Source organism: Pseudonaja textilis, chromosome 2 (assembly GCF_049901715.1).
Source record: "Pseudonaja textilis isolate UNSWEBS1 chromosome 2, rPseTex1.2, whole genome shotgun sequence".
NCBI classification, from domain to species: domain Eukaryota; kingdom Metazoa; phylum Chordata; class Lepidosauria; order Squamata; family Elapidae; genus Pseudonaja; species Pseudonaja textilis.
In genome coordinates, this window is record NC_141991.1 from 98,772,432 (window position 1) to 98,789,030 (window position 16,599).

Consider the following 16,599-nt stretch of genomic DNA (forward strand, 5'->3'; position numbering starts at 1 on the left):
TCAAAGCATGTTTTCTCCTTATAATCTGTAAATATGAAAAAATTGTGGTGGACAGATTCATGAACAACTAACTGGTGGAAAAAACTTGGATCTGAACCTTATTTTACACTGGCAAATTGGCTTTTTCAGAGAAATAGTGTGAAATCAAAATTTGGAAGCATTATTTTCTATTTTTCATCAGTATGGTATATTAATGTTATACTCTTGAAAGGTTTATTTAAAATATTTAAGATTTGTATTAAGGAAAACTATTGTTTAAAAATACTTATAATAATAAACTACACATGTAAAGTACCAGAAGCCATGGCCAGTGAAACTCTTAAGCAAGGATCTTCAAACTTGACAGCTTTTAGACTTTCTGGATTTCAACTCCCAGAATTCCTTCTCCAGTCATGTTAGCTCAGGAATTCTGGGAGCTGAAGTCCACAAGTCTTAAACTTGCCAAGTTTGAAGACCCTTGCTCTTAAGCAAAGTAGCATTGATAAGTGTGGAATTCTTAGGTTTTGTCTAAAGTTTAAATTTTAGAATAAATTATATTTATGTAAACTAAGAAGTACGTAACCTGTAAACGTTGCTACATTCATGCATATATCACCAATTTCAGACCTCCTCTGCAAGAGACTGTTTCAAATATCAGACAAGAAAACAATCTGTTTCCTTCCTGTACCTGCTCTCAACAGAGGAGGTACATTCTAGGTTGATAGACAGAAAAATACAACTTTTCTCATTTCAGTCCAACAGATTATCCGAGACACTATGGCCTTTTGAGAGAGAGAGAAAAAAAAATGCCCACACCTGAAATAAATATACCATTTTACCAAGGAAGGAAAGAAGGAAAAGAGCAACTAGTATACCCAGATTTAAGTCCATTCTTAACTACAAAACTCACTACAACATTCAATTATTTATGTGATGATGAGCCGGTCACATACTATTAGTCTAATATAGCTCACGATTGTTGCTGGAGAAAATGGGGGAAGAAAGTTGAACAACATGCACCAGCTTCAGCTCCTTTAATTTAATAAATTTATTTAAATGTATTTAAATTTAATAAACATATACAAAATAAAAAAATGAAATCTCAAATTGGAAATATACAGGTGATACATCATATGAAAGTCCAATTTATGAGAAAACTAACCTTATTATAGATGTAACAATTTGTAAACATTGTATTGAAGTCCTGGATACATTCTTGAGCATTCCAGTAGTAGTTATTCTCCAAGCGTTTCTTTATTGTTCCCATGTCCATAGGAGTTTTAATAATTTTATAATAATCCTATGGAAAAATAAATATGGCAAATAAAAATTCAAGTTGCAATATATTTTAAAAAAATAAAACTTAAAAACAACATTTCTCATATCTATGATGAGTTGTTGATGCAAATTATTTCATGACTGAAAAACAAGCAGATAGTCCTCAATTTACAACCATAATTGAGACCAAAATCTCTGGTCATTGAGTGACGCGGTTATTAAGCAAGAACAATGTGACTTCTTTACTCCATTAACTGCAATCTCAGGACTCCAAGTTGTAGTTGTTAAGTGATCTCCTGTGTTGTTAAAAATGACATAGCAAAAGAGTTGTATGCTAGAGGGACATGGAAACCCTCAAGCAGGCAGCCTTTTCACTCTCAAGGAGGCTGGCTGAAAAAGGTCTAGTTCAACATTCAAGCAGGATTTTGGTACACAGTGCTTGTAGCATGGAGCATTTGTAGCCAGTCTGGAAAGACAAGAGGGAGTTCTTTTGTTTATAGATATAGCATGCCATGTAAACAAGTGTTTATTAATCAAGGTTTACACTAATCTAGCCACTGTTGCTTTTAACTGGATGAAAGAAGGATTTAGTGTGTTGTGCAAACTCATTCAATTATCCTGACAATTATTGAAATTCATGGCAAGTCAATTTTAGTTTTAAATTTTTAGCACTGTTTGAAGCTAAACACACAGAATCAGCTAAATCATACAATCAGCCAGTATTAATATAAACCAAAGGGAATCCTTTTGGAAGATGGCAGCGACTTGTGATCTTCTCTGGTAACTTCCCTTGGGGAAGCTGGAGAGAAGATCACAAATGGAGTTCACATTTGTGAGGTGCTTGGAACTCATTGTACAGTTTCCCCCCAAATAAGCCCTAGCCTGATTTTTAAGTTTCCACTTAATATAAATCCTACTAAAAAAATAAGCCCTAGTGAAGATTATCATTAGGTAGGGTGTGGCCAGCAATAGAGGCAGCGAGGGGACTGATGGTGTCTGGCAGTAGCCACAGCTTGTGCAGCGCAGATGAATCCAAGTAGCAGGCGGGGAGGAAGGGGTGATCAGGATGCATCCACACGGCCCGTGGGAAAGTCAAGAGTTGGTGGGCACCCATTGGAGGCTCAACTTTGCTTGGTGGCACCATCAGCAGACAGAGGCAGAGGTGCGGGGGAAATGCAGACCATCCTGATGCTCCACACGGGCTGCAGGCAAGCTGAAAGATGCCAAGACGAGCCTTCCATGGCTGGCTGCCACTCAGACCCACCGTCTCTTGGCTTGCCTGCTTGTTGCAGCTGCAAGCAAGCAGAAGTAGGCTGGTGGCCACACAGGGTCCTGCTGGATAAGGTTACTGGAGCCGCAGTCGCAAGGCAAGTGTCGGAGTGTGGATGACTTGCAGTAGGGCCCTCAGGTAAGCTGCTGTGGAACACATGAAATACCTGTACCACCCTGCCTTGTGGCCATGGCACACTACGCAGCCTCCTGTCCTATTGCAGCAGCAAGTAAGCACAAGAAATGGACCTCCCATACATGGAAAAAAATAAGACATCCCCTGAAAATAAGCTCTAGTGCTTATTTTGTGTGTGTGTATACACACACACAATACATACATATACTATACACTCACACAAAATATCATATTGTATATGCTCTTTATATATGCTCTATGTGCTCTAAATATATGGGCTCTCTCTCTCTCTCTCTCTCTCTATATATATATATATATATATATATATATAAATAGATTGGCCTATTTTTGGGAAACACAGGTACGTATGAATAGATTGCCAAGAGCACAGATCACAATCAGGTGATCTTAGCGACCTGAATGGCTGTAAGTTCGAGCACAGCTCTAAATCCCTTCATTCAATGCCACTATAATTTTGAACAATCACTGAACAAATGGTTGTTAAGCAAGAACTGCCTATATCTTGTTCATCCGATAGCCCTACTTAGACAAAATATGGAATCTGCACCTAAACAGCCATCAAACAAGAATTTTAATTGTACTGACTAGACTGGGCGTGGTCAAAATTTATTTTTAGCTCTTCTCCTAAACCAATAGTTGAATATGTTGATTATTATCATGCCCATTGGCAGTTTATAGCAACAGTAGGCCAATTTTTTTCTTACTACTATCTTACTATACCTTTTTTCTTTGGTTCAGTTAATGCAACTTTACCATAATCAAGTTATAGACAAGTTCTGTAACTTTTAGGTTAAAATACATCCTCAAACAAACCAAAGAAATAAGGAGTACCCGTACAATAAGATTTATTCCAGACAATTTACACACTCAAATACAAATGAAGACCAAGAAGCTTTGGGGGTGGTGGTGTATGTATATATATATATAATTTTAATTCACTAATTTTAAGATAAAGAAGCAAAGAAAAGTAGAGAAAGTATCTTTTCCAAAGCCTCATAAATGGTTCCTTTTTGTTCCCCAACGTAGAAATGGTGGTAGACTTTAGAAGAAACCCTCCCATACTACCACATCTTACAATACTAGACTACGTAGTATCAAAAGTAGAGACCTTCAAATTTCTAGGTTTTATTCTATCACATGGCCTAAAATGGACACCTAACATCAAAAAGGTTATCGAAAAAGCACAACAAAGAATCTTCTTTCTGCGACAACTCAGAAAGCTCAAACTGCCCAAGGAGCTGCTGATACAGTTCTACAGAGGAATGATTGAGTCTGTCATCTGCACCTCTATAACTGTCTGGTTTGGTTCTGCAACCTAACAGGACAGACACAGACTTCAGAGGATAATTAGGACTGCAAAAAAACAATTACTACCAACCTGCCTTCCATTGAGGACCTGTATACTGCACAAGTCAAAAAGAGAGCTGTGAAAATATTTACAGACCCCTCACACGTCCTGGACATACATTGTTTCAACTCCTTCCCTCAAAATGACACTATAGAGCAGGGGTCCCCAACCACCGGTCCCCGGACCAGTACCGGTCCGTGGAACAATTTCTACCGGGCCGCCGGTTTGCTGGGCACCGCCATCTTGTTTTGATGAAAAAGTGCTTCCGGTGAGCTTTTCCGGGTAGAAAGTGGTGTTTGGGTGCTGAAAGAATCCTCGCACCTTAGTTTCATCGGGGGAACGGGCTTTGAACAAAACTAAGGCGCGAGGATTCTTTCAGCACGCATGGCAAGGCGAGCAGAGCGACCGTCCCAAAGCCGTTGCGAAGCCCATCAACACAGGTACAAAGGAGGAGTTGAAGGTGGCGGGGAGAAGTGGGGGACGGCTGGCTGGCCGGTCGCTAGGCTCGCCTTGCCATGTGTGCTGATGCCGGTACCGGGCCGCGGATGATTTTGTGATGCCGGTACCGGGCTGCGGCACAAAAAAAGGTTGGGGACCACTGCTATAGAGCACCACTGCACACCAGAACAAGTAGACACAAGAACAGTTTTTTTCCCAAACACCGTCATTCTGCTAAACAAATAATTCCCTCAACACTGTCCAACTATTTACAAAGTCTGTACTACTATTAACCTTCTCATCACTCCTTATCACCCATCCCCTTCCACTTGTGACTGTATGATAGTAACTTTGTCGCTTGTATCCTTATGATCTATATTGACTGTTTCCTAGTATGATTTGATTGCTTATTGTACCCTATGATTATTAAGTGTTCTACCTTATGATTCTTGACGAATGTATCTTTTCTTTTATGTATATTGAGAGCATTTGCACCAAGACAAATTCCTTGTGTGTCCAATCACACCTGGCCACTAAAGAATTTTATTCTATTCTATTTTATTTTCCAACTAAAGAGCAAGTAGCCCTTGCTCAGTGATTGCCTCAACAGCAGTTACTAAAGTGATGGAAAGGGTAACTTGGTAACCAATGTCCTCATTTACAATCTTTTCAACATCTCTTTCTGTCGTATCTTCATTAGTCAATTATTGCATACTGGCCTGAGTAAGATTGTTATTTAGTTAACAGTCATGATTTTTCACTTAGCAAATGCTTCACTTAACAACCTGTGTTCCTGGCCCCAATTGCAGTTGCTAAACAAGGATTACCTGTATGCCCATTCATTTGTCTAGAATTGGACAATGACTAAATAAAATTAAGTTCCATTTTTTCCTCTCCACTAATCTTCAGTGAGAACACAGCTTGAACAGGATAGGAAAAAGAATGGTCATGTCCCATCAAGTCATAATAGAAATAGATTTCTAATTGGAGAATACAAATCATATATGGCTGTTACTATGACTTGCTATACATACACTTACGCATCATTCTCTTAAGACAACATTGTGCTTATAATAAATATTTATTCAATACTGTTCATTCAGTGTGTAGAATGATACAATTTCTACTCAAGAAATTATGTTTCTAAATTAGACAAACAACGCCAAAGAACTGGGAAATTGCATATAAATTGGTATGTCTAAAAGCACTGTTTTTCCAACTCTATCAAATCCAATCTACTGAGTATGTCTATTCTACTTTTTCATTCACTTTCTGTCCCTATTATGACAACTAATATAATCTATCTATATTACTATCCTTATTTTACTATGAATCTCTTTTGCTTTATATTTTAAAAAAGTAGCCCACAGCATGTTTCTGACTGTTTCCAATTTATCAGGAATTCTGAAAAAATGTAACATATATTGCTTTTTCATCCGCATAAAACAGCATATTTATAGTTTATGATTGTTATATCTTTCAAAACAAACCCATTCTTTATTTGCTGTCCATAATTTTTTTAAAAAAATCATTTACATTTAAATTTCCTTTCCCTATGTTAGGTATACTTACAGGGAGGTTTAGTTTGACAGCATCCACAGGCTGCTGAAAAGGCCATGAAAACTGATGTTTCCATAGTGTCCTGAGCACCACTTTGAGTAGGTACTGTAGTTGGTTGGTCATGCGCTTGGGTTTACTAGCATTTGAGGTCTCAGGTGGAGCTGGGTTAATGGATGAAGGATTGCCTTGTTGGGGTTGAGTCTGTGCCTGTGCTGTAGACATTTGTGTAGCTTCTAGTCCATCCCCCATTACTGCCAAATTTCTCAGTCTTGTCCCAGGGCCACTCTCTGAAGACATGCTATCGATCCCATTGCATTCTGAACCAGTCACTCTGCAAAGCAAATTCATAAATTAAATAATTGTATATGTTGCCCAACTCCCAATGAAATTACAAATTATTAATACATTTTAAAACAAAGAACAAATATAAAAAGCACACAAAATAAACAATGATAGTAGAGAAAACAAACATAGATAGGAATAAAGAAAATGTGGCTTCAATCACCTTTGCCAAAGGCCTGGGGAAATAAGGGAAAATTAATGAGTGGTTGATAGTTGTCAGAATCACTGGCTCTAATAGTAAACAATAATCTGGCTGAGTGCAATTCTGAACCAAGATGAAGTCAGTACTAAATGGAGATTCTCCAAAGATGTTAAGTATATCTTTTAGAACTCATCACAAAAAAATATTAATGTAAGAACATTGTTCTGGTTTTCAACAAAAAGAAAACATTCATTTTCTTCTAAAGAATATGGCAATATTAAGCAGATGATTGATGGTATAACACTCATAAAGGTCCATTAAAAAGTTAAATCCTAGCTGTTTTCTCTAGAAATATTAGTACAGTATATCCTTAACCTTTGCTTTTCCCCTTTTTCCTAGAAATTCACCAAACTGAAAATACTGTTTTAACAGTAGAATGATAAATAGGCTCCACACCCATTTGCATCACTCAGGTGACTCTGAAGACACAGATAAACCTCCAGGTGGCCTCAACAACTCTCTAAAAAGAATGCAAATTACCAGCTTTCTTGCAAAGAGTATAAATCCTTCCATTCCTCACCATCCATCCAGAGATGAAGAAGCTTCTTGGATGAGAAGTTAAATATTTTCAAAGAAAAACAAGAAAGTCCAGTTGCCTCTTGAAAAAGCACCTTTGGGATATTTTGATAAGAAATATAGTGGGTTTTTTTTAATGTTGTGCTCAACTTTCAATGAGAAAACTAAACAATTCAATGCTTGTAATATTGCCATCCTAAATTATAGTTAACATTGATAAGAATTAGAATATTTTATTTTCTGTTCTCAATAATCTATGCTACTTAATAATAGATGTTAATACATTTTAAACATATTATGCAAACATACTTTTCAGGACATTGCTTTTAGGGATGCATTACTAGTATGGCTACTATTTATTCATTTTATTCATTAACCATTTTATTCATTGTTTTGTTATGAGCCCTAATTGGTCATGTTTTAAAAGCTGGGGAAAAATTCTGAAAAGCTAAAGTCATGAACTTAAATTTTATAGCAATAATGGAAAGTGATTTTTTTCTCCTCTTTCTTATGCTTTAGTCTTGCATTAAAAAAAAAACCCTTCAACAATATTTTGTACTGTAAGAAACTGCATTGAATACTTTTATAAAGCGCTGCAGTATAGAAGACATCCAGGAGAGGGTGCCAAAAGAATAGAAAATATTAACAAGGACATTCAAGTTCATGGTTCAAAATCCTGTGTCTGCAAGCTACAAATTACAGATACACATTTTAAATGTTTTGCTATATTGTTGGGATACTACTTTCAAAACTAGCAACTACTTGATTACTGGCAATAATTAAATCATCCAAATCATGTCATCTAAAAAGTAGAAGAGGGAACTACAGGGTCAGCTATACTGGACTTACCATATTTTTCGGACTATAAGATGCACTTTTTCACAAAATAGTGGGTGGAAATGTCTGTGCATCTTATAGAGCGAACATGGGCCTGTTTTTGGCTTCCCAAACCCACTGTGCATCCCATTTTTGCCCTCCCTGCCCCCAGAAGCACTCTGCCAGCCAAAATCAGGCCCGTTTGTGGCCTCCCGAATCCTCAGTGTCCCATTTTTGCCCTCCCCAGGGCCCCCAGAAGCATTTTCAGGCTAAAAATGGGCCCGATGCTGGGGAAGACAAAAACAGGACCCGTAGAAGCCTCCGGAGACCAAAAATGGGCAGATTTTGGCCTGCAGAGTGCTTCTGGGGACTGGGGAGGGCAAAAACAGGATGCATGGAGGCAAAAAACTATTTTTTTTCTTGTTTTTCTTCTCTAAACCTAGGTGTGTCTTATGATCCAGTGCATCTTTATAGTCTGAAAAATATGGTAATTCTTACTAACAGAGATGAAATGAAGGAGTTGAAATTGCAGGAATTTGGGGGTAGAGTGATCATGTCATACTGGAATTCAGTATGATGCAGATACAAGCAATAGAACAAAATCAAACTAGTGTTTAGACTTTAAGAGAACCGCAATGAATTTAGGATTGGGAAGGATTCCATGGATGAAAATCTTAAAGGAGAAAATAAATGAAGAAGCTTGGGAGACTTTGAAAAATGAGATTATAAAAGTCCAGTCCAGCAAAATATCCTTGAAAAAGAAAAATAAGAGATCCAAGAAGAAACCAGCATGGTTGCATAAACAACTCTATAAACCGGAAAACAAAAAGGATAAGTACAAAAAGGAGAGAGGGGCACATAACTAAGGCAGAAAACCAACAAGTCAGGAAAATTAAGGGTCAGAACAAAGTAAGACTTGCAACAAATGTCAAAAAATAATAAAAAAATTTTTTATTTCAACATGTAAAAAAAAAGGAAGTGATGACAACAGGGAGAAAGTAGAACTGCTTAATTCATTCCTTGCACGTGTCTTCATACAAAAGGAAAAAATAGACCAATCTAACAAAAAACAGACTAGAAATACTAATTAAAATAGACAAGAAAATGGTAAAATAACATCTGCCTATCCTAGACAACTTCAGATCATGAAGACCAGATGGATTACAACCCAGAGTTCTGAAGGAGGTGGCAGACAACATCCCGAAATCAGTGAACAATATATATCTTTCAAATATCCAGGAGCACTGGGAACTACAAGAGGACTGGAAATGAGCTGATGTGGTTCCTATCTTCAAAAACAAAAAAAAAAGGAAAATATAATGGATCCAGGAAACTACCAGTATAGACCTATCAGCTTGGCATCAATTCCTGGGAAGATCCTGGAAAAGATAATCAAGCAACAGATCTGTGAACACTTGGAAACAAGCAGAGCTATTACTAGAAGCCAACAGGGGTTCTAGTAACAGATCATATCAAACAGATCTTATTATAAGGCTCCCATCCTAAAACCAGGAACTGAGTTTACAAAGTATAGTCAAATGTGCTTACATGGAAGTAAAGCTTAAGGGCTAGATTTGTTTAACAATGGTTTACAGCAGAGTAGGCAACACTCGAATCACAACCACAAAAATGATGGCATGATTTTCCAGTATTTTTGGTTGAAAAACACCTTAACACTGTACTGTATTATTTGTTTAATATACATTAAAAAGTGAACAAATAAAACTCCCCCTTTTTAAGAGGAAAAATTGAAAACCATATCTTCCAGAAGTCCCCTCAATTTCAACATTATAAAACAAAACAAAAAACAAAAGTATCCGAAAACTAAACTGTACTATCAACTATGAAAACTAAAATGATAAATGATTTGATTTGTTTAAGCACAGCATATCATAGGAGCGGAATTATGTAATTATAGTCGGGTGAAAAGTTTCTTACAAACTCAAGTGAATAATTAATCTATGAACATTCCTATGTCTCTCACCAGCTCTAGTAAAAAAAACAGCACTGGCAGCACATGCAAGAGAAATTCAGCAACTTAAGTAACATATAAATGTTAAGCTAGGGGATGGGTGATGTCGAAGAGAAATGAACATGTTTTAATAGGGAGGAAAGCTTTGCTGTTTTCTATTGCATCATGTCATGGTTTAGAAGTACTAATATGTGTGCGGGAGGGGAAGCCTTCCCAGAAATAATGTATTATAAATGCATTAAAGATCATGCGTGGCATTCAATTATAACACTTTGGGGGTTAATGCATTTTGTGCATTTATCCAATTGTGTTTAACAAAAAGCAACAACTACTGCAGTTCATTGTTTGGCTTAGAAATATATAAACACCTGCCCAGAAAAACAAATGCATTTTAAAAATCAGATAATCTGGGGTTAACTGTATCCTGGAGATTAGAGGTGGAAAAGGGAAATATCCTCATTAGTGTGCTGTTCTGATACAACAATCCATGTCATGTTAAGTACCCACAACATGCTCTTAAAGCAGAGGTCCCCAACCCAGCCACGGCCCAATAGTGGATCATGAGCAGTGGTGGGATTCAACCAATGTAACAACTGGTTCGGTGAGCATGTGTCCCCAGTGCCTGGTTTTCGCCCTCCATGGCCTCCTGCAATACTCTGCTGGCTGAAAACGGGCTGCGTGGCCTATTTTTCAGCTGTTTTTGGCCCGTTTTCAGCCGGCAGAGTGTTGCAGGAGGCCATGAAGGGTGAAAATGAGGCATGGCCCCCCCTGCACGTGGTCCGTTTTAGCCACCAGAGGCACCGCAGGCCTTGATATTCCCAGGCCGGCCCAGTGGGCTGGATTTAAGCACCCTGCGCGTCGGATCCAGCCCGCGGGCCTTGAGTTTGACACCCCTGTTCTAGAGTATTGAAAAGCCAAACCTCTGGCAATGGTGCTGGTAGGCAATCCTGTAGATCTAAACATCTCAGCAGATTCACAATAGGGAGACCCTGCTTAGCTAGGAATCACCTGTGGAACATTATGAATCATGACGCAGAGAATTTAGACAACTCAAACCAGAACAATTACCCGGTTTCTTTGTCCAACCTTAAGTGAACTACACGGAGTGAAGGGGCAATGGTCTTACCTGACATGCTCTTTCTCGATGTGCTAAGAGACAACCCAAGGAATAGGTTAGCTCTGCTTTTCTGCTCATTAGACTGAGTCTATCAATCTTTCATAGCCATATCTCTCACGTCTGTGTCCCCAGTTTTCGACAAAGGCAATAATGATTGACCTGAATGTGTTTCCTGGCTTGGCTTGGCCACTCCTGGACTCTGGACCAGACAGCTGCCAGGGTGGGGTTGGATTCTCTCTCAGCACACCAAGAAGGAGCATGTCAGAAGACCAATGCCCCTTCTCCAGTGTGCTAAGGAGAATCCACGGAATGGCACATATCAAAGCAGGCTCATCCTAAGGGTGGGTGGCAGCCTGGTCAAGAGTTCCCAAGTCTGTGTACACCTTCTGGAGAACTTGTCTGCTGAAAGCCGCTTCAGCAAAAGCAAAGACATCCAGCTCCCAACCACGTTGGGAGGACCACGTGCTGCTCTGCATATCTCCTCAATGGAGGCCTGTGTGGCCCACGCTGCTGTAGTGGTTGCGCTTCTAGTGGAGTGGGCTGTCACTCACCGAGGCAATGGGAGAGCCAGAAGCTCATATGATTTGGTGATGTAAGGCCATATCCACCGGCCTATTATTAATGCTGTAACCTTATTACCCAATGTGGAAGGTTGAAAGGATACAAATAGGAACTCCAATTTCTGAAAGAAGGCTGACCTCTTAATATAGATATAGAGAGCCCTCCTGACGTCCAAGGTGTGCCATTTCTTCTCTAGGGCATGGGTCAGGCCAGGGCAAAAATCTAGTAAAATTAGTTCCTGTGTCCTGTGAAATAAAGAATTAATCTTGGGAAAGAACGAAGGATCTAATCGTAGAACCAACCTGTTAGGATCACGGGACCACAGGTCCTCCCTTATTGAGAGGGCTGCCAATTCAGAGATGTATCTCGCCAAAGTGATGACCATGAGAAAAACCACCTTGCAGGTGAGGATGTGAAGACTGGCAGAACGCAACTGTTCGAAAAGTACAGAGGGAAGAGCTTGGAAGAACCATAGGCAGTTCCCAGGTGGGATACTAGTGTACCATCAGAGGTTTTTAATTGGTTGCGCCCCTGACGAAGCTGCGCACAATTGGGTGCTGTGCGAGGGACTCCAGATCCCCGCAAGATAACACGGAAGATCAGACTGCCACTTGTCTGCATATCGTATTGGGTGAAAGGCCCTTGCTAGCCCCTCCTGCAGGAAGTCCAAGATCTGGGCCACCGATATTGAGAGGGAATCAATAGAGGCTTTGGAGCACGAGGTGCAAAAGGTTTTCCAGGTGGCGTTGTAGATCCGGTTGGTAGACTACCTCCTAGAGCAGGGGTGGGCAAACTACGTCCCGCGGGCCACATCCAGCCTGTTGGTCTTTTTAATCTGGCCCGCCGAAGATTGGTACAGAATTAAGGTTGGATGTGAATGATTGAATGATTGCATTCATTTGATTTTGACTTGTAATGACAGGCATTTCAACACCAGGTGGCGCATGAGGCGCAGTGACTTGATTTTGCGGAGATTTTGCAGTTTTTTTATATGTATCGTATCTTGTGCTGATCCGGCCCGTCTGTCAAAATTTAAAAGTCAATGAGGCCCCCGAGCCAAAAAGTTTGCCCACCCCTGTCCTAGAGGCTTGGATGATCAGGATCACTCGGCTGGAGAAGTTGTCCAGCCTCAGAGCTCTCCGCTCAAATGCCAAACGGTTAGTTGGAGGCATTGTGGTTGGAGGAGAGCTCCCTGACTGAGGGAGATTCTGTCTGGTGGAATCTTCCAGGGCCTGGACACTGATAGGGTGACCAGGTTGGCAAACTATACTCTTCTGGGCCATTGAGGAGACAGGCATAGGATCTCTGCTCTCCCCGCCAGTACCTTCCTAATTACTCCTGGGATAAGGGCAAGCAGAGAAAAAGCAGATAGTAGTCCTCGGGGTCATGGAGTGCAGAGTGCATTGGCCCTTTCTGGCCCTGGTGTTGCAAACCTGGAATAAAACCTGGGTAGTTGGCTGTTTGACAGGGTAGCAAACAGGTCCAGGATCGGAGAACCAAACCTTTCAGACAGTGCCTTGAACAGGCCAGGATGCAGGCGCCACTTTAAGTGGTCGACTGTGGCTCAGCTACGGCAGTCCATCTGTACATTGGCTGTTCTTGCGATATGCTCTGCTCTCAGGGATAGATGTCATTCCAACCAGAGTCCCAAGTACTCGACCTCTCGCATGAGGGACCTGGAGCGGGTACCCCCGTGGCAATTGATATGGGCCTTAATGGCTACATTGTCTGTTAGTATGAGCACATGGTGCCCAGAGATTATGTTCTTAATTAAACTTTGACAAAGCCAAGTTCCTTGCTGAGGATGCTAAAAAAAGAATTTTGGGATAAACTAAGAAAGTGATGACTATATATACTATGTGCCTTGGCACTTGGTAGGCTCCATGAATGCATGATTAGATTAGGATTTGGTAAAAAATAAAACTAAAATTGGATGCTAGCATAAGGCAAAGTAAAATGCTAGCTTAAACATTTTTTTTCAAAGTAACATCCTTCAGCCATGCATGTACAACAAACACAATAAAAAAAGTAAAAATGTGAGAGGGCTATAGCCAGTATACCTACTCTTCAGTTAGTGACTGAGTTCCATTCCAACCACCAGGTGATTAAGCAAAATGGTTGCTAAATAAACATGTGATTGAGAGAGATGTGGCAAAAATAATTAGTTGCAGCCATTTCATTCAGATAAGTTGTCTGATATAGCTATGCCAGCGCTACTTGAGTGTGTGTTGTTGTCACATGCATGTTGTTGTCACATGCATGCATTGGTTGCAAAATTAATACTTGATTACCATCATATTTGCAAATAGTTAATAAAGATACTGTAGTTGTTAAACAAGAGCAGGTGTACTTCATTTAAAAATGTATCCATTGCATAGGAAACATAAAGCAGAATAAGGTGACATGCTAACAAGCATTCTACAATTCTAAACACAGTGGTATCAAGTAACCTCACTACTGTAATCTGACCACATCTATTACAACAGTCATTTAGTGAATATGCCCATAATGTTGCCAAATCTCAAACGTGCCTATTGGTTAATTCGCGTTGTTTATTTAAACTATGAGTACCTAAATCTAGGCCACAATGATTGAAGAGGAATTGTCTTAGGTTACATATAAATATATACAATATAATTAATTGTATATAAATAACTTTATTTTAAAATAGTTTTATGATCTTGTGGAGTCAGATTACTAGCTATTCAGGGCTGCATGCCACCTATCGGCCATGAGTTGGACATGCCTGATATAAATATTACAAGCGATCAATGTAGAGAATCCAGAAGATGACTTGGATGGTCATTGAAGTAATAAGTAGTCCTTGCTTAAATCATTCAGCAACCATTCAAATTTATGATGGCACTGAATGAATGGTAGAATAACCAATCCTTGAAGCTATGACTATTACAGTGCCCCCATGATTACATGGCGAAAATTGACAAACAGTTTGTGTTTATAACTACAATATGCACTTCATCTGCCCACCCACCCCTATCTCTGTCCTTTTGGCTACCCTGCCTATTGGGCCAAAAATCCCTGGGTCATGCAGTAGTTTTCTTTCAGAAACTATATCATATGGGCACAAAGCCAATTCTGTAAAGTCTAATTTATATAAGTTGGAACCTGAACTTAAACCAGGGATAGATGGGCCACTTCTCCTCTGTCCACTTCCACTAGCTATTTCTCTTATTGACTATCAAGTACCCTAACATTATTTTTTTTAAAAAAAATTCAAAATAGATTTGCCAGAAACTCAAGTACCATCTACTTACAAAGGGGATGGGCAGTATGTGATTTCAAACCATCCTTAAGTTGTAACTTCCTTCATTCTTCATCACTGGCCATAGTGATTGGAACTTATAAAGCTCAAATACATCAACATCTGGAAGGTCCCATGTTTCCCATCTATGATTTACCATACTGCTTCAGCCCTGATGGAACATCATATAACTTCAAACAAAATATGCACCTACAACACAGCATGTTGACTGCAAATGTGCTCATCCTATGCTTCCACCGCCCCTACCCCAAAATCAAAGATCTAAATGTAAAATATGGAATTTACTTCAAGGCTTCTCCAGGGTTAAAGGTTGAGAAAGGCTAAACCAGAAGCGCACTTATCTGTCAGCATCTTTCACAAAGCAGTGGCCCTGGGAGCTATGGTTCAGCAACACTGGAAATAAAGTTTATCCTTGGAAGGAAGCCGAATAAATGGTTATTTGGTAAAGAGTTTCTTTTTGATTTACCTTAACCATCACATTATTTATCAAATGTTTATACCACTCTTCTCATTATCTAAGTGACTCTGGGCATTTAATAAATTAGAACCATAAAACTTTACAAAAAAAGACACAGTGAAAGATATTTGGAACAGGAAACTCTTATTTTCAAATGTGCTGCCTCTGATAAATATATTCGATCAACACAAAAAAGCCCAAGATACACACAATTAACAAACCAAATCTTCTAATGCAAAAAGAAATAAATATTACCTTGAAGCAGAGCTTATCGCTGATTATTTCCCTCTAGTAATTACGCTCTAATATCCATTTCTGGCATAGAACAATGAAGTACAACTCTGTAACAAGAATGAATTAGATCAGTATCAAAATAAAGGAATGAAGAGAAAAATATTCCATTCCTAACATTTAAATTTGGATAATGAAACTAAACTAAGCCCTAATTCCAGCTTTGCTAAATACAAACCTTTAAAAAACCTGATTTTTTAAAGATGGTGTGTATACGATAAATACCTAATTTATTTAGGCCAAAGATTTATCTATTCTCAGCAAACACTTTCTAAAGCTGACAAGCACATAATAACAAGTTGTTAAACTCCTGAGCATTGAAATACAACCTTAGCAGTTAATACAACTAATTTGATTGTAGATAGACACCTTCATGACTTTTGCCTTTTAAGCCCCTTGTTTGTTTATTTATTGCATTTATATACAGGTGAAACTCGAAAAACTAGAATATTGTGCAAAAGTTCATTTATTTCAGTAATACAACTTAAAAGGTGAATCTAATATATGAGATAGACTCATTACATGCAAGGCAAGATAGTTCAAGCCGTGATTTGTCATAATTGTGATGATAATGGCTTACAGCTCATGAAAACCTCAAATCCACAATCTCAGAAAATTAGACTATTACATGCAATCAATAAAACAAGGATTGTACAAAGAACAATATCGGACCTCTGAAAAGTATAAGCATGCATATGTACTAGGGACTTGGTTTGGGCCCCTTTTGCAGCAATTACTGCCTCAATGCAGCGTGGCACGGAAGCTATCAGCCTGTGGCACTGCTGAGGTGTTAAGGAAGACCAGGATGTTTCAATAGTGGCCTTCAGCTCTTCTGCATTGTTCGGTCTCATGTCTCTCATCTTTCTCTTGGCAATGACCCATAGATTCTCTATAGGGTTCAGGTCAGGCGAGTTTGCTGGCCAATCAAGCACAGCAATCCCAGTGTCATTGAACCAGGTTTTGGTGCTTTTGGCAGTGTGGACAGGTGCCAAGTCCTGTTGGAAAATGAAGTC

At 39.2% G+C, this 16,599-nt stretch overlaps 1 protein-coding gene across 9 annotated transcripts in view; it reads right to left on the reverse strand.

The window, feature by feature from the left end:
- The window catches only part of BRD4 (bromodomain containing 4), an 81,305-nt gene that overhangs the window by 37,481 nt on the left and 27,225 nt on the right, over positions 1-16,599 (reverse strand). For 4 of the 9 annotated variants that reach the window (XM_026696227.2, XM_026696228.2, XM_026696231.2 and 1 more), the window contains exons 2-4: positions 15,551-15,636; positions 6,042-6,360; positions 1,142-1,279 (exon numbers count right to left, since the gene is read on the reverse strand). In XM_026696227.2, the coding sequence (XP_026552012.2) occupies positions 1,142-1,279; positions 6,042-6,326 (423 nt within the window). In that variant the 5' untranslated portion in view covers positions 6,327-6,360; positions 15,551-15,636. Of the gene's footprint in view, positions 1-1,141; positions 1,280-6,041; positions 6,361-14,830; positions 14,990-15,550; positions 15,637-16,599 lie in introns of all 9 variants that reach the window. The other 5 variants (XM_026696232.2, XM_087924681.1, XM_087924680.1 and 2 more) reach the window with 2 other exon arrangements.